At 43.5% G+C, this 26,853-nt stretch overlaps 2 protein-coding genes across 14 annotated transcripts in view; one reads left to right on the forward strand and one right to left on the reverse strand.

The window, feature by feature from the left end:
* The window catches only part of LOC132836201 (zinc finger protein 850-like), a 52,610-nt gene extending 33,837 nt beyond the window's left edge, over positions 1 to 18,773 (forward strand). The window contains exon 3 of the mRNA XM_060855530.1: positions 17,568 to 18,773. Within this exon, the coding sequence (XP_060711513.1) occupies positions 17,568 to 18,669 (1,102 nt within the window). The 3' untranslated portion in view covers positions 18,670 to 18,773. The remainder of the gene's footprint in view (positions 1 to 17,567) is intronic.
* Positions 1 to 26,853, reverse strand: part of LOC132836120 (gastrula zinc finger protein XlCGF8.2DB-like) — a 45,045-nt gene that overhangs the window by 4,636 nt on the left and 13,556 nt on the right. For 5 of the 13 annotated variants that reach the window (XM_060855417.1, XM_060855414.1, XM_060855415.1 and 2 more), the window contains 2 exons: positions 25,941 to 26,066; positions 1,847 to 2,063 (listed from right to left, as the gene is read on the reverse strand). In XM_060855417.1, the coding sequence (XP_060711400.1) occupies positions 1,847 to 1,889 (43 nt within the window). In that variant the 5' untranslated portion in view covers positions 1,890 to 2,063; positions 25,941 to 26,066. Of the gene's footprint in view, positions 1 to 706; positions 878 to 1,836; positions 2,064 to 7,795; positions 7,994 to 12,783; positions 13,006 to 25,940; positions 26,067 to 26,853 lie in introns of those variants that run through there. The other 8 variants (XM_060855410.1, XM_060855419.1, XM_060855411.1 and 5 more) reach the window with 8 other exon arrangements.

Consider the following 26,853-nt stretch of genomic DNA (forward strand, 5'->3'; position numbering starts at 1 on the left):
GTTCGGGGAATGGGTCTGGGTGGGTTACTCTTCAGAGGTCGGTGTGGGTCGAAGGGTCTGTTTCCATACTGTAGGGCATCTAATCTAATCTAATTAGGGCATATTGAAATAAGGTGGATAATATAAACTTTTCCCATTAGCTGATCACAAAGGATTAAGGGATACAGTTTTAACAATGTGTACATGGAAATTCAACGAAAAAGCTTTCCAAGTTTTAATGACCTGGCGCTCAACGTTTATGCTTAAATGCCATTAATGTCCAGGTCCTGATGTATTGAATGATTCTGTCATATTTTGACATGCTGTTTGATTTGAGGGCCCTATTTTTAAATTTCTCTTTTAATCTAGTGAAAAATAAATTTATAAACTCCACCAGTGTCAGTCTAGGGTAGAAATTCGTAATATTCTCTCGCTTTGCTGCCTGGCCCAGAAGGGACCCTGCTACATGTTGACTGACCCACAATTCATGGCTGTTGACTCCTCAGGGTCACGTGTAGCTGCTGAGGGTTTTCAGGTGGATGGACAGAACCACATGTCTTGGGGCACATGGGGCAGGAAGCAGTTTGATGGGGGGGGGGGGGGAAGTTAAGACCTTTGCCTGTCCAGGGCCCGCTGCACTGGAGCTGTTGTCTGAGCATGCGCGTACAACAACAAAAATGGCGGTGGGGACCGGCGCCTAGATGAAGAATGAAGCCTTCAGCTGTACCCTCACTCTGCGCAAACGGGGGAATCGATCAGTTATTTCTGGTGATTTTCGCCTTCAACGACGAGTTTTCGGAGCCTTCCCATTCACCGACCGGATCCATCACGCCCTCGGTCTCCGCCTTCATTCTCACCGTTTGCGGTCCCGAGACACCAGCACCTCTCTGCCGTCGAGTCTGCGCATGCTCTGCACAACGTCTCGCAATGCGCCTGCGCATTGCTCTGCAGTGGTCTGGCTGGGATGTGGAGAGGGAAAAAATGAGGTCTGCAGATGCTGGAGATCACAGCTGAAAATGTGTTGCTGGTTAAAGCACAGCAGGTTAGGCAGCATCCAAGGAATAGGAAATTCGACGTTTCGGGCATAAGCCCTTCATCAGGAATGAGGGTTTATGCTCGAAACGTCGAATTTCCTATTCCTTGGATGCTGCCTAACCTGCTGTGCTTTAACCAGCAACACATTTTCAGCTGGGATGTGGAGAGTCTAGAGGTGGTGCTGGAAATGGTCCAAAAATCACAGGACACCAGGCTACAGTCCAACACTAGCACCTGACGAAGGAACAGCACTCCGAAAGCTCGTGCTTTCAAATAAACACGTTGGACTATAACCTGGCGTCGTGTGATTTTTGACTTTGACTAGATAGGTCTTCTTAATTGTAAGGAGGTGTGGGTAAATACACCCCTATTTGTAGACCCAGTCTGTAACAGGACTTCACTTCATCTCCTCTGATCGTGGAGAAATCATGGATTTAACAGACTGTGAGTTTAAAACAAAGCTGATTTACTTAACCAATATAAAGATATCAAACTCAAGCAAAGTGACAAAAACTATGCACGTCAGTACTAATAAATGTCAGAAGTTACACAACACCAGGCTATGGTCCATCAGGTTTAGTTGGAAGTGACACTTCACCTGATGAAGGAGCAGCATTCCGAAAGCTTGTGATTTCAAATAAACCTATTGGACTATAACCTGGTGTCAATGGACTCCGGACCTCGTCCACCCCAATCCAACACCAGCACCTTCACATCATGGCTAATAAATGTAAACTGTCAGAATGAACATGGTTTAGTTCGAGATGTGAGTAACAGCAGAAGCAAATATATTTAGGTGACTGGATGGTAAATATCACTTACTTCCACTGACCTGACAGTCCATGACCTGGTGATCCCTCCTTAGTGCATATCATTGGCGTTTTAGTGCATCAGAGGATCCAGGGAATGGCCTCTCTCCAATATGAATGCACGGATGTATCAGTGCTTGGGATGACTGAATTTAATTTCTTCCCACAATAGTGAATGGCATCTCCCCACTGGCAACTCACTGGTATATCTGCAGACTGACTCACCAAGTGAATCCCTTTCTGTTGTAGGAGAAATATCAAAGAGGAGTCTTAAGTTCTATGTTCGGGAGTACAAGTGATCTTTAATCAGAGTTGTTTGCCACATGTGTGAGAGGCCAGAGATCACACCAAATCTAGTTTTCACACGGGGACTTGTTTGCCCTCTTAAATATAGCTCGGACTGGAGGACAGTGACGGTGCTCCAGCTGAATACAACATTTACATAACTTTTGCATTACAATAATTACATGTCATTGTTAGCCACATCTCCTAATCCATAAATCCAACCCAATAAACACGCAATTAGTGGTGGACAAGTTTATGGATAGCTGAAAATGTGTTGCTGGAAAAGCACAGCAGGTCAGGCAGCATCCAAGGAGCAGGAGAATCGACATTTTGGGCATGAGCCCTTCTTCAGGAATGAGGAAAGTGTGCCACGCAGGCTAAGATAAAAGGTAGGGAGGAGGGACTTGGGAGAGGGGCATTGGAAATTCGATAGGTGGAAGGAGGTTAAGGTGACGGTGATAGGCCGGGGGGGCGGGGGGGGAGCAGAGAGGTCAGGAAGAAGATTGCAGGTTAGGAAGATGGTGCTGAGTTCGAGGGTTGGGACTGAGACAGTCCCAACCCTCGAACTCAGCACTACCTTCCTAACCTGCATCAATACACTATTCAAAAAGGGCCACAACACACTGCAGTACACTAGAACTGCAAAAAAGAGGAAGAAGAACACCTCTACAATGTATTCGCAAAAATGGATACCTGCGCAATTTCATCAACAGGGAAAGACAACAGACGAGGACATGCCGCAACCCAAAGGACTAGCCACACTACCATACATCAAGAGCATTTCCGAACTGACAGCCAGACTACTGCGACCACTAGGACTCATAACAGCACACAAACCAACAGCCACTCTCAGACAACAACTCACCAGAACAAAGGACCCGATACCCACCATGAGCAAAACCAATATAGTGTACAAAATCCCATGCAATGACTGCACAAAACACTACATAGGAAAAACAGGAAGACAGCTAACGATCCGCATCCATGAACACCAACTAGCCATGAAACGACATGACCAGCTATCCTTAGTAGCCACACACGCAGATGACAAGCAACATGAATTTGACTGGGACAACACTACTATTATAGGACAAGCCAAACAGAGAACAGCCAGGGAATTCCTAGAGGCATGGCACTCATCCACAGATTCAATCAATAAGCACATCGACCTGGACCCCATATACCGACCACTGCAGCGGACAGCTGGAACTGACAACTGGAAGCGGCAGATTCAAACCACTACAAATACCGGAGGAAAGATCACAGAAGCACTTCACAGGAGGCTTCCAAGCACTGAGGATGTCACCTAGACAGGACGAAACGTCTGCAACACAAATTCCCGGCTCGGCAAACAGAACCACAACAACAAGCACCCGAGCTACAAATCTTCTCACAAACTTTGATATTAATTTCTACGTGTTATTATAAAATCTTTAAACTCTAATGTAAAGTTACTACAATTCTGTGACACACTGACAAATTAAGAACAATCTCTCACTTCAGTCTGAGAGATCAAATAACAGTCTTTCTGATTTGCAGCTGCAGTTTACTACCCTTGCTATTTGCATGCTGAAAGTGCATTTTAAACTAAAGTTTCATTTTTAAGTAAATCTTTACTGTTTCTATTCTAAAACTTTACAATACTAATTACCTAATCTTAGAGTCATAGAGATGTACAGCACGGAAACAGACTCTTCAGTCCAACTTGTCCATGCCGATCAGATATCCTAAATTAATCTAGTCCAATTTGCCAGCACTTAACTCATATCTCTCTATATCTTCTGCCTGACAGGAGTGATTGTAGCAGAGTATTACCGGGGTGCAACGGGTCTTTGATGATGTTGGCAGCCTTTGTGTGGCAACAAGCCATGTAATTGGAGTCCATGGATGGAAGGTTGGTTTCCGTGATGACCTGTGACGTGCACACAACTTTCTGTAGTTTCTTACAGTCCTGGGCACAGCAGTTGCCATACTAGGCTGTTATGCACCCAGGCAGTGTGCTTTCAGTGGTGAATCTGTAAAATTTGGTGAGGGTCCTTATGAACATGCCAAATTTCCTGAGCCACCTGAGGAGGAAGAGGCGTTGAGTCACATCTATGTGGGAAGTCCAGAACAGATTGTTGGTTCTGGTCACTCCTAGGAAGTCACCCTCCATCCTCTCAAACTCAGCTCCATTGATCTAGATGGGGACTTGTTCTCCTTTCTTTCTGAATTCAATGATCAGCTCTTTAGTTTTGCCAATGTTGAGAGAGGTTGTTCTCATTGTACCATGTCACCAAGCCCACTATCTCCTTTCTGTATTCTGACTCATCATTGTTAGATATCTGTCCTACCACAGTGGTGTCATCAGCAAAATTGTAGATGGTGTTTGTTTGGAATTTGTCAACACAGTCGTGGATGTACAGGGAGTACAGTAGAGGCCTGAGGCCGCACCCTGGTGTGGCAGGGGTGTGGGGGGAAGAGGTTCCACCTTTTATAAACATATAGACTTTGAACAGTTCCTATGGACTGGAGGGCAGCTAATGTAACCCCACTATCTAAAAAAAGGAGGAAGAGAGAAATCAGGGAATTATAGATCGGTTAGCCTGACATAGTTAACAGGGAAAACACTAAATTCCATTATAAAAGATTTAACAGCAAAATACTTGGTAAATGATTTAAGTGAGATTATAGCAGGCATGCTTAGTATGTTTGCAGATGACACCAAAATTGGTGATATAGTAAGAAAGGCTATCGAGGAATACAGTAGGATCTTGATCAACTGGGCCAGTGGGCCTGGGAATGGTGGATAGAGGTTAATTCAGATAAATGTGAGGTATTGCATTTTGCTAGGACAAACTAAGGCAGGTCTCGATTCACCTGCTCCTTGGATGCTTTTCCAGCACCCCACTCTAGACTCTGATCTCCAGCATTTGCAGTCCTCACTTTCTCCTAGTTGATGAAAGGCTCTTGCCCGAAATATCAATTCTCCTGCTTCTCCGATTCCAGCACCCCACTCTTGACTCAGGTCTCACACAGTTAATGGTAGGGCTCGAGGCAGTGTTGTCCTACAGAGAGACCCAGAGGTACAGGTACATAGTTCTTTGAAAGTGGCAACACCCTAGACAAGGTGATGAAGAAGGGATTTGGCATGCTAGCCATCATGGGTGAGAGCACTGAGTATAGGAGTTGGGACGTCATGTTACAGCTGTACAAGACATTGGTAAGGCCACTGCATACAACTCTGGTTGCCCTGATAAAGGATGGATGTTATTAAACTGGAGAAGATACAAAACAAAATTTACAAGGTGTTACTGACACTGAAGGGTTTGTGTTATAAGAAGAGGTTGGATAGGCTGGGACTTTCTTCCCTGGAGCATAGGAGGCTGAGGGGTGATCTTTTGAGGTTTATAAAATCTTATAGGGTGAATAACCAAAGTCTTTCCCCCAGGGTAGCGGAGTCCAAAACTAGTGATTTAAAGGTGAGAGGGAAAAGATTTAAAAAAGACCTAGGGGACAATGTTTTCCACACAGAGGCGCATGTATAGAATTAGCTGTCAGAGGAAATGACAGAGGCGGTAACAATTATAACATTTAAAAGATATTTGGACAAGTACATGGATAGGAAAGGTTTAGAAGAATATAGAGTAAATGCAGACAATTGGGTCTAGTTCAGTTTAGGAAACCTGTTCGGCATGGACAAATTGTGGTAAAGGGTCTGCTTCCATGCTCTATGATTCTATGACTCTGTGGCAGGATTAGACAGAATCAGCATGGATTTACAAATGCAAAACCATACTTGGCAAATCTATGAGAAATTTTTGAGGTTGTGACTCATAGAATTGGTAAGAGGGGAGCTGGTTTACTTGGACTTTCGGAAGGCTTTCAATAAGGTTCCCATAAAGAGCACAGGATTCAGATATTCTTCTGATATGGATGGAAAACTCACTAGCCAGGAAACGTAGAGTAAGAATAAATGGGCCATCTTGCTAGTGACAGACTGTGACTAGTGCTTAGACCCCAGCTATTCACTACAATGTTAACAATTTAAGTGAAGGAACTAAAAGTAATATCTCCCAGTTTGCAGATGACACAAAGGATGAACTGTGATGAGGATACAGAGATGCTTCACTGTGATTTGGATAAGATGAATGAGTGGGCAGAAATGCATGGCAGATGAATTATAATGTGGGAAAATATGAGGTTATCTATTCTGGTAGCAAAAACAGGAAGGAAGATTATCATCTTGAATGGCAATAGATTGGGAAATGAGATCTTATACACCAGTCTTTGAAAATAAGCATATGGATACAGCAGGTGGTGAAGGCGGCAATGGCATGTTAGCCTTCATAGCAAAAAGAATTCAAATAGGGTAGCAGGGATGTCTTTCACTAATTGTATATCTCCTTGATGAAACCACATCTGGAGAATTGTATACAGTTTTAGTCTCCTTATCTGAGGAATGATGTTCTGGCTATGGAGGGAATGCAACAAAGCTTTACAGAACTGACATTTGAAGAGAGACTGAATCGGTTAGGATTGTTTTCGCTAAAGTCCTGAAGAATGAGTGGGGAATCTCTCATGGAAACCTATAAGTCTAAAAGGACCAGGAACGGTAAACGTGGGAAAGATGTTCCCAATGACTGGGAAGTACAGAATCAGAGTCACGGTCTAAGAAAACAGGGTAGGCCATTTAGGACTGAGATAAGGAGTAATTTCTTCATCCAGAAAGTAATGACCCTGTGGAAATCTCTGTCACAGAAGGCAGCTAATGCCAAAACATTGAATATTTTCAAGAAGGAGTTAGATATGGTTCTTAGGGCTGAAGGAATTGATGAGTATGGGGAAAAAATGAGATCAGGGTACTTAGTTGGATGATCTGCTATGATTGCATGGGATGGTGGAAAGGGCTGAATTGCTGACTCATTTGTTTGTTTCTCTGAAGCCAATGGCCCCACAAAGCTTGCTAACTGCCCTCTCATTGTATCTTGTCACTTTCAAAGATGTGCATGCATCAATCTCTCAGTCCCTATGTCCTGACACACTCTATACAGTTCTGCCATGATGTGTACATTTCTTCTCACTCTATCCTCTTCCAAAATCCAGCACCTCATTGAAAGCTTCAAAGATATGTCACATTCAACTCTTTCTTTCTCCATGGATACTGCCTGAGCAGTTACTGCACATTTTATTTTTACACCCCCAAACTGAGAGCAGCAGAATTCTCTCTTGAAAGTATGAAGGTGCTGATGCTCCAAAAGATGAAGTGACTTGCTGAATCTCTTCACATGTATTGAGTAGTTGAATGGCCTCTTACTTTTGGGAGCTTGCTGGTGCATCAGCAATGAATATCCACTACTTTGATCCTCAACAGGAGGGAAAAATAACAGTATCTTGTTACTGTGAGCTCTCAGACGTTTCAATGTCTTCCCACTATGTCAATCCTTCATGGATTTTGGATCCAACATGCCAAGCTACCCTGAATAGCATGCTCTTTTCCTTTCATCAGTCTCCCACGTTGGACCTATAATACTCCAAGTTTTAAAGGAGAGATCGTCCAGCCTCCCTTGAAACTCAACATGGCTGAACTCCCTCTGTCTTGGTTCCTTTACTATACGAGTAGTTCTGGGATAACATGCGTTTCAGCAGCACGATTTGGCTAGAACGTCACTGAAGAATTAGGGATCGGTATCATTGAGAATGCTTACCTCTGTATGCAATAGCATGATTCCCGCGGGGCTCAGTTCACACGCTTCGTTCTGTGCATGCGTCGATGCTCATGGCATTCTGCACATGTGCTGATGTCCGCACTGTTCTGCGCATGCACAAAATCAGCGAAGGTCATTGTGCCACACTGCATATGCACCGATGTCAGCTGCTGACAGAGCAACTTTCTGTGAGAGGTTCTGTACAGAGAGCAACGTTCTTAGATTTTTTAAAATGTACTTTGTTAAATTTACTTTTGTCAATAAATATGATTTCGATCTTCATTCAGACTGTGATATACTTTGTGTTAGACTTTTGGGTGATTTTTAAGCGATCTGGAGTGATTTTTTTTGCTGGTCTGACCCAACCACACTTTTCCGCATTGGTCCCACTATTTTCTTAAGCAACTGTCTATTAAGTGAAGTTTCGCTGTAATGTAATTACGGTGTTATAGTTTGCTATGTCTGTTCTTCTTATCCTAAAGCTCTGTGTTCCCACCCCTGGCAAACTAGTTTAAACCCCTCTTAACAGCACTAGCAAACTCACCCACAAGGATGTTGATCCCATTCTTGTTCGGTTGCACACTTCCCGCTTGTACAGGCTCCACTTTCCCCAGAAGTGGTCTCAGTGATCCAGATATCTAAAATCCTCCTGCACCAAATCTCCAGCTACACCTTAATCTGCTCTATTCCTCTATTTCTGTACACACTGGCACATGATATTGAGAGCAATCCAGAGATTACAACTCATGAAGTCTTGCTTTTTAATCCACTGCCTAATTCCCTAAATTCTTGATGTACGAACTCATCCCTCAGGGTGCAGAAATGTCTGCCTAATGAATCCTCTATCATTATTGCTCCTCCTTTTCTCTTATCTTCCTCTCTTATACAATCAGGCTGCTTATGGTGCCAGAGGTTTGGCTCTGCCTGCACTTCCTTGACAAACCAACATTCTCATCAACTTCTAAACTGAAAAACTGATTTGTGAGCAGGACCCAGGAGCCTCCTGCACGACAATCAACAAGTATCAATAGCAGAGACCAAGCCCTGTACTATTACACAATTAATATTCTTAACCTTGTTAACTGGATTTATACAATGGATACTTTTCCCCTTGTTAGCTGACCTTGAACACTGAATGCTTCCAATACTGTTAAATGGCTCTACATAATGACTGCTTTTCCACCTTGTTAACCCATTACCCTTGCCTCCAGCACCCCATTGTTAACTGTAAGATCTTATCTGATCTGAGTCATGCTCAGCTGAACCTCTTGTTTCACAAAACTCAGAACTTAATGCTTTCCCTGCCTGCTTATACCCTACACACATTCTCAAAGAAAGCACATCAACACCTCTACTTCCTCAGAACACTAACGAAATTTGACATGTTCCCAATTACTCTTACCAATTTTTAAAGATGCACCATAGAAAGCATCCTATCCAGATGCATCACAGCTTGGTATGGCAACTGCACTGCCCAAGACTGCAAGAAGTTACAGAGTTGTGAACACAGCCCAGTCCATCATGAAAACCAGCCTTCCGTCTACTGACTCCACCAATATTCCTCACTGCCTTAGGAAAGCAGCCAACCTAATCAAAGCCCTCCGGGCAGAAGATACAAAAGTTGAAAACACACACCAACAGGTTTAAGAACAGCTTCTTCCCCAATGTTATTAGACTAATAGATAGGCTTCTCATATATTAGAGCTGATCTTTCTCTGAACCTTCTCTGCAGCTGAAACACCATATTCTGCATTCTGTTCTATTATCTTGATGTACTTGAGAGTCTGAAACCTGAATACAAACTGAGCCAGGCCATGGAGACTCATGACCTGCGTCTACATGACTAGTGTGACTAGTTGCAGTTAGGAGAAATCACCTGACGGATGCTCTTGGTAACTTAGACGGCAACAAGATGGCTTCTCGATGCAAGTTAGCGTGACAAAATGGCTTCTTGGCTGCAAACTGCTATTCTGCTAGAGTTGCATAAACAACTAAACACAGACTGCTGCAAAAAGAGATTAGCAGACAATGCGCCCTGTAAATAAAGAAGTAACTTGACAAGATAAGAAAGTACTAACTGTTCTGGCTGATCTTTGGGCACAGGTGCAGCAGCTCTGCATCATGAGCTAAAAGTGGCCTAAGCGTTGGGAAAATGGTTGTTGCCCAATTAATGTCACTGGACCAAGTAATTGCCAATGAAGCAATATCATGTACTGATTGGTAATTGTTTAAATCTACTATGTGATCACGCCCTGTACCCTGCTTTAAGAAAAGTATAAAAATGTCTTTGTATTAAGCTGTTGTGTGCAGCTCCTCCAAGGAATACAGACGTGCTCAACATCTGTGTTTCCAGGTGCTCGGCACCTGACTGTATGAAAAAATAAAAAGTGAAGTCTTAAACAGCCAGACAGATTGTGAGTGCTTACTAACCAATCGCAGAACCAAGAGACCCCACTGGGGGTCAAGATCTTCATACTTATATAAGGTATGATTTGTCTGGTTAGTACAAAATAAAGCACATCTCAGTACGTGACAATAATAATACTAATTAAAAAACAAATTAATAAACCAAACAGAGGGTTGTGGTAGAAGGCTGTATTTATGACCAGACGCTGGTATCCAGTGGGGTACAAGACGGATCAGTGCTGGGTCCCTTATTTTTTGTGAAATACATAAACAATATAGATGAGAAGGTAACTGGGGGAGAATAAGTTAGTTTACAGATGACACAAAGATTGGCTGAGTGGTTGATAGTGAGGAAAAAATGTCTTAGATTACAGGAAAATATAGACAGATTGTTCAGATGCACAGATCAGTAGCGGATGGAATTTAACCCTGACAAGTGTGAAGTTATGCACTTTGGAAGAAGTGACAAGATAAGGGTATATTCAATGAATATCAGGTCACTAGGAAGCTCAGAAGAACAGAGATCTTAGGGTGCTTATCCACAGATCCTTGAAGGCAGTAGGACAGGTTAGTAGGTAGTTAAGGCAGCATATAGAACATATGCCTTTATCAGTCATTGTATAGATTATAAGACCAGGGAGGGTATGATGTAGAAAGCTTTGATCAGGCCCCACTTCAAATAGTGTGTGCTGTTCTGGTATAGGAACATACTATAGGAAGAAGGTGATTGCAAGAGTTGCAGAGGAGCTTCAGTAGGACATGGACTCAGATGAAGCATTTTCACTACGGAGGGAGACTGGATAGGCTTTAGAGTAGAGAAGGCAGTGGAGGTCCTGACTGAGATGAGTAAAATTGTGAGGGGGCATGGACAGGTCAGATAAGAAGCAGCTGTTCTCCTTAATTAAGATCAAGGGAGAATAATTTTAAGGTGAAGGGGAGGAGGTTCAGTGGGAATTTGAGGAAAAAAGTTAACCAAGAGAATGATTGAAATCTGAATTGTAATGCTTGGGAGGACAGGAAAGATAAGAAACTTCACAACCTGGGTGAATGTAGTCAAAGAGATGTACAGGACAGAAACAGACCCTTTGGTCCAACTCATCCATGCCGAACAGGTATCCTAAATTAATCACGTTCCATTTGCCAACTCTTGGCTCATATGCCTCTAAACCATTCCTACTCATGTACTAATCCAAACGCCTTTTAAATGTCCACACCCCCCACCAACCCAACCTCCACACTCGGCACCTTCCCCTGCAACCGCAAGAAATGCAAAACTTGCGCCCACACCTCCCCCCTTACTTCCCTCCAAGGCCCCAAGGGATCCTTCCATATCCACCACAAATTCACCTGCACCTTCATCCGCTGCACCCAATGAGGCCTCCTCTATATTGGGGAGACGGGGCCACCTACTTGCGGAACGTTTCAGAGAACACCTCTGGGACACCCGGACCAACCAACCCAACCACCCCATGGCTCAATACTTCAACTCCCCCTCCCACTCCACCAAGTACATGCAGGTCCTTGGACTCCTCCGTCGCCAGATGGCTGGAAGAAGAATCTTCCGCCTAGGAACCCTCCAACCACAAGGGATGAACTCAGATTTCTCCAGTTTCCTCATTTCCCCTCCCCCCACCTTGTCTCAGTCAAATCCCTCGAACTCAGCACTGCCTTCCTAACCTGCAATCTTCTTCCTGACCTCTCCGCCCCCATCCCCACTCCGGCCTATCACCCTCACCTTGACCTCCTTCCACCTATCCATTTCCAACACCCCTCCCCCAAGTCCCTCCTCCCTACCTTTTATCTTAGCCTGCTTGGCACACCTTCCTCATTCCTGAAGAAGGGCTCATGCCCGATACATCGATTCTCCTGCTCCTTGGATGCTGCCTGACCTGCTGCGCTTTTCCAGCGACACATTTTCAGCCTTTTAAATGTTGTAATTGTATTAGCCTCCACCACTTCTTCTAGCAGCTCATTCCATACATGCACCACCCTCTGCTTGAAAAAGGCATCTGGATGGGTGCATGAAGAGGAAAGGTTGATGGGGATAGGGGCCAAGTGCTGGCAAATGAGACTAGATTGATTTAGGATATCTGGTCGGCACGGACAAGTTGGAACGAAGGGTCTGTTTCCGTGCTGTACATCTCTATGACTCTGACTCCCTTGAAATGTCATGATGTGGAGGTGCCGGTGTTGGACTGGGGTGGACAAAGACAAAAATCACACATCAGGTTTTAGTCCAACAGGTTTACCTGAAAGTTCCAAAAGCTTGTACTTCCAAATAAAACTTTTGACGATAACCTGGTGTTGTGATTTTTAACTTTGAAATGCCATAACATTCAAGGCGATTGGAAATTGCTAGAAAGCGAAGGATCCCTTTCTGGACCCGAAATGTAAACTCTGCTTTATCTCCACAGATGCAGCCAGACCAGCTGAACTTTTACAGGAGTTTGTTACAGGTACGGACTAGTCCCGCCCCTCATTCACTCTGATTGGTTGGAGGACCAGGCGCGCCCACCTGGTCCTCCAGCCCAATCCTTTTTTCGATTGGCCCGTAGCCGCTGTCAATTAAAAACCACACGAACCGTCCATCAGCCGGGCGCTGCACATAACGTCCGCTGAGGAAGTGGCCTCGCAAATCGTGCAGGTGACTGCACTCGGATGGGAGTGACGGAGACCGCCAGTGGATTATAATTCGACAACAATATTCAAACTCTGAGTAAACGTTACCGGTCCGAGGGCTGAAGCGACAGCACCTACTCGAACTGTCTCCACAAGTAACGCCGGCCATTTTTACAGGGTAGGGCGGCCGGCGAGGCGCATGCGCAACGACGGGGACGGTTCCACCAACAAGCCCCGCCCTCCGAAGGGCTCTCCGCTTTGACTGGCTGGAGGACCGCATGCTTTTGGTGGCTCCGGGTATGCACCTTCTTTCTATTGGTCCTCGGCTGTTGTCAATCACTCCCATGGGCATTGTGAGCTGGTTTCCCCGGGAGGGTTACGGATGTTGTATAGGCACCTGGTGGAGGTTGCGTGCTTTGAGCATGAATCTGCAGCTCAGGTGCTTTCCACCTCGGAGCAGGGACAGGTAAAACTAAAACTAAAATACTGTGGATGCAGGAAATCTGAAAGGCACCCTGGTTCAGGAGAGAATTGATTGATTCACTGAGATAAGTAGTACCTAAATTAGTTCATTGGTGGGGAGCTGCTATTTTTACAGCGTCTATAAAATAGCCTAAAATCAGAAATCTAATTTTATAATTACTTATATAAACTCAAGAACCATGCAAGGTGAAATAAAGTTAAAATACGTAACGTATTAAGGTATGATAGGACAACTCAGCCTCCTGGAGTGGGGCTATCGTGGATATTAGAGCGACACGGGTAACAAGTCAAGGAAAGACACAGTCTACCAGCACCAATGCAGCTTGAGATCATCTAACTCGCTGAAGGGTGCTCCATTTTCATTGGGTAAAAAGCAGGACTTTAAAAGCAAATAGGAGCAGGAATATTCCCCACGCCACATGCTAGTGAGAGTAGGAAAAGGAAAATTGAGTGAACGCATGGCTGGAGAATTGGGGTCAAAGATGAAATTGGCATTAGATTTGAGGTACTTGAATGGCTCTGTGGCAAATAGAACATGTACAAGATGGAAAAGTTGCATCTTAGCAGATTCTCTACAAATATGTAGATTTGCTAGTGCGGGGGTGGGGGTGTCAACAAAGTTGTTAACTGTAGGTACACTCATGTTTATTCTCCCTGTTCCTTGCTGCCATCTTCTGACCTTTGTTTTTCTTATTAATATTTCACTGTTTTGTTCTACCCCATGATTTGCCACATCTACCCAAGCTGGATCCATCACCTCCATTGTTTTCTTTTAAAGGCCTCCCTACTTCACCTAGTTATATGGCTCCATGGAATACTAGACCCATCAGGACTCGGATGCAGACTGTCCCACTGGTTCAAGTGCAAACTCTCCCATTGATGCCATTGCACCTACTGCCCTACAAACTGGAACCCACTCCTCCCATACTAGTCTCTGTATATGCTGTATTCATTTCACCAGCCTTATGCTGTCAATTTTCAATGGGCTGAAGTAATAATGCAGAGAATCAGGTGCTGCTCTTAAATTTGGTGCCTTACTCTCCAGATGTCTAAACCGAGCCTTCTTAATAACCCTCCTTGTATGTTTGGTATCTACATGAGTAATGACAGCTGGATCCTATCACTACAACCTCCTGTCCAGTGCTGAGTAAATGTTCCAAAACCTGGCACTGGAGAGTTAACATAGCCTTCTGGAATTGTGCTCTTGGCTGCACCAAACCGTGTGTATTCCCCCCCTCACTTACTATCCCCTATTGCTACTACATTCCTTAATATTCCCCTTTTCACATAAGGTATCCTGACCAAAATGTCCGAGTCTGTCCATCTTTCCTCTTTACAAACCTTGCTTTCGTTAACACAGGTGAGTACCTTCAACTTGTTTCATCGTTGTAAGGTCTGATGCTCCTGTACTCTAGTATTCCCTGACCCGTACCTGCCTCAATAGCAGTCAGACTCTCCTGTCCCTTACGACAAACTAATCCCTCCAGCTGCAATAGCTGTATTTACCGCCTCCTTGAAAACTCAAATGCTTTGGCCTCAATGACTTTCTGTAGTAGCGAATTCCATAGGTTCATCCCTCTCTGAGTGAAGTAAGTTCTCCTTACCTTGGTCCTAAAGATTCTTCCACTCCCATTCTTCTAAAATACAACCATAACTGACTTAGTCTGTCCTCATTCATCAGTCCTGCCATCACAAGAATCAATTTGGTAAACATTAACTGCATTTCCTTTGCAACAAGAACATCCTTCCTGAGATAAGGAGACCATTCCCAACACATTCTTTGGATCCAGAAATGTCCAAATTCAGCAGCTGCTGCCAATTCCTGTATCACTGTTGTCTGTGTGCTAAATATTTAAAAGTAATTCATTATGTAAAATTAATTCCTGTTCCTTACCACAGCTTAATTAATGCACATATCTGAAAGTTATCTGGCCCTTAATTAGACAAGTAACTGTTTCAGCTACATACACTAAGCTTTAATACTTTTTAAAATTCATAGCCCGTCCCCTAACTCGTGTCCTAATCAGGTTATTCACATAATCCTTTTAAACTGTAAGACCCTTGTACATTTCCAGAATCCTATGTTGTTTCTTGTTTTTCAGTCTGGACTTTCTAAACTGAGCATGTACTGCCTTCCAACTCCTGAAGTACCGGGCTCTAAAAAAGTTAAGATAGGAAAACCAAAGATACACTTGCTTTCCCTGCACTCCAATAGCTGCCAGAGTTCCAGATCACTTTGTGCCTGCTGTATTCAGTGCGGGCTGCACTCCACAGGCACTGTGTATATTACTGCACAATCACTGAGTATGTACAAGACAATACTTGAAAGATACTAAGAATGTGGAGGAATATGGGGATAGCATTGAGGTAGCTTGTGACTTGGATGAGTCAGCTTTGCTTGCTATTCTTCAGGAACTCATTTTAGCTAGCTCTGTGATTAACTAGCTAAACTTCACAAGTTTGATGACAAATTGGGTAGGAATGAAAGTTATGAGGACCCAACGAGCTTCAAGGAAACTTGGGTGAGCTACGTGAATGGTGAGGAATATGGTATTTAGAATATAATGTCAGTCAGTGTGAAGTGATCCACTTTGGCAGGAAAAAAAGGCAGTGTGTTCATTAATTGGTGGGAGGTGTTGATCTCCAAAGGGAATTGATGAATAGGAAAGCATTAGAAGGATATGGGCCAAATGCAGACAAGTGGAACTAGTTTAAGGGATATGATGAGAGCGTGGGTAAATGGAGCTGAGTACATGAAAGGTCAGCCTTGGTCTTGTTGAATGACGGAGCAGGCTTGAAGGGCCAGATGACCTACTCCTATTCCTGGTTCTTACGTTCTGTGTTTAGTTTGGAAAACTTGGCCGGCATGGATGAGTTGAACCGAAGGGCTGTTTCCAGGCTCTGTGGCTGTGAGACTGTGACCTTTTTTGAGTTGTGAAAAGCTAGGTGTAAGTGCCGCAAACAACTAGGGAAGGCAAATAGCATGTTGGCTTTCAATGTGAGGGTATATAATGTACAATTGTAAAGAACCTGGGTGAACCCATATCTGTGCGTTCATATCTAAGAAAAGATGTACTTCGCATAGAGTGATTGCAACAGATACCTTGGATGGCAGGATTGCTTTAGAGGAGAGATTGAGGAAACTAGGCCTATATTCTTTAGCATTTTAAAGAATGAAATTGTGTCTCTCTGTATTTTACACAACTTTTACAGTCTGGATGTAGGAAGAATGTTGCCCCTGGCTGATGTGCCTATAAGCAGGGGAAACAGTCTGTGAATAAGGGGTAAGCTATTTAAGACCTAGATGAGGAGGAATTTCTTCAGAGGTTACTGAACCTTTTGTAATTTTCTATTCCCGCAGACTGTGGCAGATTAATCACTGAGTATGTACAAGACAATACTTGAAAGATACTAAGAATGTGGAGGAATATGGGGATAGCATTGAGGTAGCTGACCAGCCATGATCTGATTGAATAGTGGGACAAATTTGTTGGGCTGAATGGCCTATGCCTATGTATTTTTTTTAAAAACCCTGCAGATGCTGGAAATTGGAAACAAAAACAGAAATTGCTGGAAAAGCTCAGCAGATCTGGCACCATCTGAGAGAGAAATCAGTTAACATTTCTGGTCTAGTGACCCTTCCATAGAAGCAAGAGCTTTTATGCCTGTGTTCTGTATGCTAAATAACAATCTCCCTCTGTCTGCAGGACCTTGAGAAACCAGCCAGACTGAAAGGAGGAAGAAAACTGACAGTGGAGCAAAGAAATGGTAGCATTTTTGGATTTTTGCACTCCGTGGAGATAGAATGTGGGAGACCAACTTTAGTGTTTTGGAGAAAGGCAAGAGGAAGAAAAATGTTGCAGCAAAACAGGAATAATCTGTTCTCACTTTCTATCCAGTACTTATTGATGCTCTTTGTAAACTGTTTACAGGGTGTGAGAAGGCAAAGACTTGAAGATACAAAATTCAAATCAAACATCATGGTTAAGTCACTCAGTGATTCAGGAACCAGATTTCATCACCCCTGAAGTGTGGCAGGATAAAGTGCTTCTCCATTATATTTATGGGAGAAAGTTTTAAAATCAATGTGACCACAAAAACATTGAAATACTCTCTCTCACCTGAGTGAGAACATTCCGGTGCACTGACTTTGGAAAGAGTTTTAACTGGTTAAAAATGCCTTATGTTTCACAGCAGTGAGAGACTGTACGTGTGTAGTGTTTGGACAAGGCTTCAACTAATCATCCAATCTGCAATGACGCAGCAACACTATGGAGAAGCCATGGAAATGTCAGGACTGTGGGAAGAGATTTCGATCTCCTTCTGAGCTAGAAACCCACCGACGCAGTCACACTGGAGAGAGACTGTTTAACTGCTCCAAGTGTGGGAAGGGATTTACTCAGTCCTCCCATTTGCTGACACACCAGCGTGTTCACACTAATGAGAGACCTTTTAAATGTCCAAACTGCGGCAAGTGCTACAAGAGTGCCCGGGAACTCATGTCCCATCACCTTGTTCACTCTGAGGAGAGGCCATTCAGGTGCTCTCACTGTGGGACTGGGTTCAGGCGATCGTCTGAACTCACTGTTCACCAGCGAATTCACACAGGGGAGAGGCCATTCACCTGCTCCATCTGTGGGAGAAGATTCACTACCTCATCCCACCTGTTGATACACCAGCGAGGTCATGCTGCGGAAAGGCCGTTTACCTGCCCTGAGTGTGAGAAGGGATTCACTAATTCATCGGACCTAATGATCCACCAGCGAGTTCACACTGGGGAGCGACCGTTCACCTGCCCAGAGTGCGGGAAGGGGTTCACTCAGTCGGCAACCCTGCTCAGACACCAACGCGTTCACACTGGAGAGAAGCCGTTCACCTGCTCAGAGTGTGAAAAGGGATTCACAGATTCGTCCCACCTTTTGAAACACCAGCGAGTTCACACCGGGGAGCGGCCATTCATCTGCCATGATTGTGGCAAAGGATTCTCTGATTCAGCCACCCTGCTGAGGCACCAGCGAGTTCATACTGGGGAGAGGCCGTTCCCCTGCCCCGAGTGTGGGAAGGGATTCACTTCATCCTCCCACCTGCTGAGACACCGGCGACTTCACAATGGGGAAAAACCATTTTCCTGCCCTGGGTGTGGAAAGGGATTCACTAATTCATCTGATCTGCGGATACACCAGCGTGTTCACACTGGGGAGAGGCCATTCACTTGCTTGGAGTGTGGGAAGGCGTTCACTCTTTCGTCCAGCCTGCTAAGACACCAGCGAGTTCACTCCGTAGAGAGGCCATTCATCTGCTCTCAGTGTGGGAAAGGATTCACTCGGTCATCCCATTTGTTGAGTCACCAGCGAGTTCACAAATAAGGATATTTCTTGTTTGTCGCAAACAGGCCTGAACCATGTCTTTGGTTTACAGTTCTGCTGAGGTTAATCAACTGGAGCACAATTCAAAGCATTAATGTTCTGGATCAAAGTCAAATAAAACTTTTTTTTTCTACAAACATATGTTGTCAGATCTTTTTAATAGCTTACACAAGTTACTTTTTTGAATGGGTCTTTTCTCAGTCTTATTTCCTTCCTGACCTAATAAGTGCAAGGAACACAAGGAACATCTTTGTCGCCTAAGTTTGAGAAAATATGATCAGCTGTTTCTGCTGCTTCCCACAACAGCTTTGAACATTTCCCACTAGTCCCGAACCTACGCCTTTTTATAGTTTATATTTCACTCCTGCTCTCTTGTGGCTCATTTTATCCATGCGACAACCTATTCCCACTAAACTGCTGGTCACCCAGCTTACCCATGTTCATTGGTCTTGATCTTCTGGTACTATGCCCCCCACCCACTCACCAAAAAATCTGAAATCAATATCACTGCTTCAATATATTAGCCTTGGGTCCCTACAATCCCTTTCCTCCCAAAAGGCTTTGATCATTTTATCAACTCCTGAATCTATGCCTTTTCCCCTGGCACTCCATGATTGACCCACCCCGCCACCAAATCATGTTTCTGCCCTGTCACAGTACTGAAGCAGTTTTAATAAAGATGCAAATTATGTCCAATGTGATTTAAGCAACAAGTCCATCTCATCCTAATTAGATTACTTACAGTGTGGAAACAGGCCCTTCGGCCCAACAAGTCCACACCGACCCGCTGAAGTGCAACCCACCCATACCCCTACATTTACCCCTTACCTAACACTACGGGTAATTTAGCAATTCACCTGACCTGCACATCTTTGGACTGTGGGAGGAAACCGGATCACCCGGAGGAAACCCATGCAGACACAGGGAGAACATGCAAACTCCACACAGTCAGTCGCCTGAGGCGGGAATTGAAACCAGGTCTCTGGCGCTGTGAGGCAGCAGTGCTAACCACTGTGCCACCGTGCCGCCCGCATGTCTACAGACTTTGTCAAAGTTGATCACACTCTCTCCCTCCAAAGCCTCTGCATTATTATCCACCTGCTCTTGGGTATGCAAGATTACGTGGTTTACCATTCACACTGATGATGTAAAACTATCCCTGCAGACAGACCAAACATTTCTCTCACCACAATGGATGACATGGTGGTTCAGCAATTAGCGCTGCTACCCTACAGTGTCAGGATCCTAGTTTCATTTCCACCCTCCGGCAACTGTGTGGAGTTTGCATGTTTTCCCCATGTCTGTGTGGGTTTCTTCCTGGTGCTCCAGTTTCCTCCCACAGTCCAAGATATGCAGATTAGGTGGATTAGCCATGAGAAATGTGGGATTATGGGAATGGGGGGGGGGGATTTTTCTGGGTGCGATGCTGTCTTGAGGATTAGTGCACATTTTATGGGCCAGATGTGGAAAAGTCTAAGGTGATTCCATTTGGAAGGAGCAACTGGAATAAAGGGTACTGAGATAATGGTAAATTCTTGGTAGTGTAGATGAGTAGCGAGATCTGTGTCCTTGTACATAGATCCCTGAAAGATGCCACCCAGGTTGAGAGGATTGTTAAGAAGGCATACCATATGTTAGCTCTTATTGGTTGAGGGATTGAGTTTTGGAGCCACAAAGTCATATTGCAGCTGCACTTGGAGTATTGCATCCAGTTCTGGTCATCGCATTATAGGAAGGACATGGAAGCTTTGGAAAGGGTTCAGAGGCGACTTACTAGGATGTTGCCTGGTATGGAGGGAAGGTCTTATGAAGAGAGGCTGAGGGACTTGAGGTTTTAGTTAAAGAGAAGAAGGTTGAGGAGTGACAATTGCGATAAGATAATCAGAGGGTTAGATAGGGTGGACAGTGATATGGGGACATAGCTTTAAATGGAGGGGTGATAAATATAGGACAGATGTCAGAGGCAGTTTCTTTACTCAGAGTGGTAAGGGTCTGGGATACTCTGCCTGCAACAGTATTCGACCTGCCAACCTTAAGGGCATTTAAATGGTCATTGGAAAAATATATGGATGAAAATGGAATAATGTAGGATAGATAAGCTTTAGGTTGTTGCACCGACCTATGAAACCATCGAGGGACAAAGGGCCTGTACTGCAATGTAATGTTCTTATGTTTCCACACTGTAGGGATTCTGTAATCAGAACCCAAGATCTCATTGAGATATTTCAGTTTCTCATCAGCAAATTGTCTCCCTCTAATTACCATGCAAACAGCATCTACCATTGTCAGTATAAGATAGGAACTTGAATAATCTGTTCTATGGAGCATTGTTTTCCCCTTTCTTTGAATCTGCAAATCCTTGTCTCAAACAATCCTTCTTCTCTCTCTCTCTCTCTGCTCCTTGCTCCAGAAACCGTGTGTTCCCACATCCCCCAACTTATTCTTCTCAGTCCTCCTGTCCTTAAATTTGTGACTCAGGCTGTGGCTCACCTCAATCTCACTCCCTCACTCTCACTATACGAGATAATACAGTTCACTGCAACTAGTCACCTTTTATGAATTTTTGTAATTTTGAATGCACAAAATTATTTCTTCTAATGGGAGGAAACAAAAGGTCCAGTGATTAGTTCAGAGCTGCTTTCTCCCAGGTTTGTTCTAACAAGCTGTCTATCTGAGTAACATTTATATAGACTCACTCACCTAGTGATCTGATTTTACAGAACAATGACTGCACCATATAATTATAGAGAGTCCTTCAGCATTCAGGGCTAGAATTTACCAAGCAAAACCTCATGCTGAAATCCATCAGTCTCGATTCATTGGGATCTGAAGCATTTGCAAATCTGAAAGGATTTATTTGACCGTCTTGGTTTGAAACTGGTGAGAGTCCAATTACTACTACTACTGTTGACCCAGCTGGGAAGCATGCAGACAGACCAGTGAACTTGCAATGGTGAGAGACTTCACCTCTTCATTCAACCTGCAACCAGAGCAACTTGTTCAAATTTGGTGCGAGACCTTCTCATTGCTCTGCCATTGGGGATACCATTGAAATGTCTGAGGAACTGCTCCAACTCCAGCAAGATCACAGTGATGAGAGATCGTCCAGTTTCTCTGATTGCAGGCAGAGGTTCAGGCAGGTGCCATTCCCATGACCTCCCACCCCTGCCTTGAACAGCACCATAGGCCTTCACACTCAGGAGACACTAGGACAGTTACTCCCGCTGCAGGGAGTGTTTCAGTGAGTTAGTGCATCTCTCTGAGCACCAGCAAGTTATTAGGTCATGGAGTTGTACAGCATGGAAGCAAACCCTTCAGTCCAACTTGTCCACATATACTAAATTAATCTAGTCCCATTTGGCCTATATCCCTGTAAACCCTTTCTATTTATATATCCATCTAAATCCTTTTAAATATTGTAATTATACCAGCCTCCACCACTTCCTCTAGCAGCTCATTCCATACATGCACTACCCTCTGCATGAAAATGTTGCCCCTTAGGTGCCTTTTAAATCTTTCCTGTCTCAGGAAATTATGCCCTCTACTTTTGGATCCTGTACCCCGGGGAGAAAAGATTTTGACTCGTCACCTTATCCATGCCCGTCATGATTTTATAAACCATTATAAAATCACCCCTCAGCCTTTGACATTCTGGGAAAACAGCCCCAGTCTATTGTTACGACACAGGGTAAACCCCTCTGCTAATTTAAAACCCGCAACACAGAAAGGATTTATCTCCTGCAGTAATCTGTGAAAATTAACAACTTTATTTTTTAAAGTATAACAGAATAATTAACTCAAATATTTACAGCTCCTTCCTCTAACCTATCTTTTACTTTCCCCTCTAAAATACTAGTCCAATAAAACTCCTGATTAAGGTTTATAAAACAAAACTTCTTATCACAAAGCCAGGGAGCTTTCAGTTCTTCTCTGTATTCTTGTCTTCATTTCTTCTTCTTTGGGATTCTGTTTCACTGGTTACTCATCGATAGAGGTACCTTTTAAGAGAGCTATTTTTCAAGCAGTCCTTACATGTTGGTAATCTTGGCAGTTCTCCTCCCAACTGTTCAATTTTCCCCAGTCTTATACCCTCAAAGCATTGGATTGTGTCATTTGCTTTTAAGATTGTCAATATACAAAATTCAAACGATTGGGATTTGGGATTTTGGGGTATAATTTAAATTGATTGGCCGAATTCAAATTTGTCTTTGTCTCCTAGCAACTCAGCCAGTGCTATTGTTCTGAACCAAATGTTACCTTGTAAATTCTCCAGCACTCAATGTGCTTGCCATGTCCTTCACTCTCTTAAAGGTACAGTGCACTTCTACACCTTCATCACACTATTCAGCCTCTCCATTTAGCTCATCCTGGCAACATCCTTGTAAATCTTTTCTGAACCCTTTCAAGTTTAATAACCTCTTTGCTATAGCAGGAAGACCAGAATTGAATGCAGTATTCCAATAGTAGCTTAACCAATGTCCTGTACAGTCACAACATGATCCCCCAACTCCTATTTTTCATGCACTGACCTATAAAGGCGAGCACACCAAATGCCTTCTTCACTATCCTGTCTCCCTGCAACTCCACTGTCAAGAAACTATGAAAATGCACCCCAATGTCTCTGCTCAGCAACACTCCCTAGGACCTTACCATTAAAGGTATACGTCCTGCTCTGATTTGCCTTTTCAAAATGCAGCACTTCACATTTATCTAAATCAAACTCAATTGGCCATTCCTTGGCCCATGTGCCCATCAGATCAAACTCCTGTTGGACTCTGAGATAACCTTCTTCACTGTCCACTACTAGCAACTTCAGCAATTTACTAACCATTCCTCCCTTAGCACGAGACATTCAGCTTCTCCCAGTGTAGAAAGAGGTTCACTCAATCCTCCCATTACACTGACCACCAGCTGTTCCAGTGGGTTAAACAACCTTTAAATGCTCTGAATGTAAGAATTATTTAAAATTTGAAGATATAGTGAATTTCACTAATAAAATTTTATTACTGAAATTTTATTTCCCTGGTGCACCCACCAGGGACAGACCATTCACTTGCTCCTTAAGAGATTCACCTTCTGCAGTGCGAGGGCCTTCACAGTGCAGAAAGACGACTTATCTGCTCCATGTGTCAGATGGGATTCACCCGGTCATCCCACCTGATGAAACATGAACAAGGACAAGGGAAGTTCTCAATCCTCCCAACACATTTAGCATTGATGTATTCACTCTGATGAGGGAATTTGAGATGTTCTGGATGTGATAAGATCTTTAAATGGTCCTGATTTGCTAACACACTAGCATGTGCTCTGAGTTGGGAACAGGTTTGGTTACTCTACTGATCTGACATTCTCATACTGAGGAGAAGCCATTCATCAGCTCCCAGCAAGGGAATACACCTGCTGACAGACCAGCAAATGGACACACATTTGAATATAGGAGTTGGAAGCACATGTTGAGGTTGTACAGAATTTTTGTGAGACCTCTTCTGGAATATAGTGTGCAATTCTGGTCGCCTTGTTTTTGGAGGGATATTATCAAAAAGGGTTCAGAAATTACTTGTCAGGATGTTGTCAGAAATGGAGAGTGTGAGTTAGAGGGAAAGGCTAGATAGGCTGAGACTTTTTTCAGGTTAAAAACAATGACTGCAGATGCTGGAAACCAGATTCTGGATCAGTGGTGCTGGAAGAGCACAGCAGTTCAGGCAGCATCCAAAGTGTAGTGAAATCGACGTTTCAAGCAAAAGCCCTTCCTGATGGTTTTGGGTGTGGAACAAACTTCCAGAAGAAGTGGTGGATGCAGGTACAGTTACAATGTTTAAAAGACATTTCAATAAGTAAATGAATAAAAAGGTTTGGACAGATATGGGCCAGGCCCAGGCAGGTGGGATTAGTTTAGTTTGGGATTATGGAGTAGCTGGACCAAAGGTTCTGTTTCCATGCTACATGGCTTTATGACATTGATGCGAGATCTTATAAATGCCTGGATGACAGGAAAAAGTAGAAAGCCTCCAAGGAGCTGATGTCTCATCAACGTGTTCACACTGAAAAGGTGCTCTTACTGCAAGTCTGGGTTCAAGAAATCATCTCCACTGACTATGCCTGCAAATCCATTCTGGGAAGAGGTTGTTCACCTGCTCTGATTGTGAAAAGAGACAAAAAAAAACCTGCCGATGCTGGAATACAAAGTATTTGCTCGTCCTGATCTATTGAGAAAAGGTGATTTTATACTTTATTTTTAACATGGATGCTATGCTATTTGAAAGCACCGATCACCCTTAATACACATGATTTCTTTCATCCCCAGTCATGATCAAATTCCATCAATGATAGTAAGTTAAATCAGGACATATGCACAGGAATGAAGAGGGATGAACAGATGGCCTACTGTTATGGCTTTAATCTTGTTTTGATGGAACACCTAATCTTTACTTATTGTAACAACCTGTCTGGATGTTGTCCTAATGCCTAATGGCTTAAGGTGTCTTACCTTCTCATGGGAAAGAAGCCTTTTAATCTGGGCCTAGCAGAGTTCACGTGAGAGTGTTGTCATTTCACTGTCCTGTGTGATTCTTTATAACTCTGGGACGTGACTACTTGTTTTAACCCTTACTCCTCTGTGTGCCCTATTTGGTTTGTCATCATGTCTGACCACATGCAGGAATAAATTAACTATTTTTGCTAAGCCATATTAGTTGGTCCAACTTCTAGTCTACCTAAAATTTATCAAACCTTTGTTTTATTTTTCACCTTTCAGATTATACACAGAGATTGATAATGTCGATTGGATTCCCCTCATCCACCAAAGAAGCAACTTCTTGTGAAAAGATTGTTTATCTGAGTTCCAGCTGGGTCATGTTAAACATGAAAGACAAATAAGAAACACAACTGAAATTCCCTGGCTTTTTTTTTCCTTTTTGTTATTGAACTATTAACCAAATGGACCCAAATCAATTTAACATTTGAATCTGGATCATTGATACGTCACAAAATGTGGATTCCAACTGGAAGCAGGTGTTGATACATGGTTTATTCCTGGATGTGGTGAATAGCAGCATTAACAGTGGAATACAACCTCTGCTGTTGTGTGTGAACTTGCTGGTATCTCAGGAGGTTGTTTGCCTGAGCAAATCCATTCTGACACAAAGTGCAGTTGAATGGCTTTGTCCCCGGTATAAACTCACTGATGTGTCAGCAGATGCAGTTAAATTTTAAATCTCTCATTTGATTGTGACTATGTTGATGAGTTTCCACCAGATAATTGGATCCCTTACCACAGTCTGCAGATTTCCATGGTTTCTCTTTGGTGTGAGAATCCTTGTGTCTTTCCAGTTGAATGTTCAGCTGAAGTCCTATCCATGCACACACAGGTACCATTTCTCCCTGTTGTGAACATATTGCTGAAAAAGACACATTTTGTTTGAAGCATTATTATCTTGTACTCAACAAGATATGTTGCAAGAATACAAATTCAAGGGTAAAATTGAAACTTATCTTGCATGAGATGTGATTGTTGGACTCCGGTTAGGGCATTACGATTCTGATTGACAAACAGCCAGGCTTTGTTAAATTTCAAACTAGGCAAATTGACTCTGGTCAGGGTATTTCCCTGAGAAATGAATCAACAATACTTACTTTGTTGATCTGAAAAAATTGCAGTACATGTACACAAACTTTCTGTCTAAAATTTAAAAAGGGCCAGTTGCTTCCAGTACCCAAAGGTGTGACACAATGTTTGTTTCCAAACTTGGATAATTGTCTGTATGGGAATTTGCATGTTCAACTCACATCTGTGTGGGTTTCCTCTGGGTGCTCTGATTTCCTCCACAGTTCAAGGATGTACAAGTTAGGTGGATTGACCATGCTAAATTGCCCCATAGTGACAAACGATGTACGGGCTAGGAGGATTATCCAAGGTAGATATAGGGTTACGGAATATGGTGAGTGTTTGGTCTGGGTGGAATGCTCTTCGGAGGATTAGTGCAGACTTGATGGACCAAATGGCCTCTTTCAACACTAGGGATTCGATGATTCTATTCTTTTCTGTGAAGGTTTGTAAGGGTCAAGATTCTGGAACTTTCTAACAGCACCGTGGATGTCCCTGCACCCCAAAGTCAGCTATTTTTCAAGATGATAGCTCACTACCACCCTCTCCAGGGCAGCTGGGGTTGGACAATAATGCCCACA

The sequence above is a fragment of the Hemiscyllium ocellatum genome, chromosome 46, assembly GCF_020745735.1.
Source record: "Hemiscyllium ocellatum isolate sHemOce1 chromosome 46, sHemOce1.pat.X.cur, whole genome shotgun sequence".
NCBI classification, from domain to species: Eukaryota; Metazoa; Chordata; class Chondrichthyes; order Orectolobiformes; family Hemiscylliidae; genus Hemiscyllium; species Hemiscyllium ocellatum.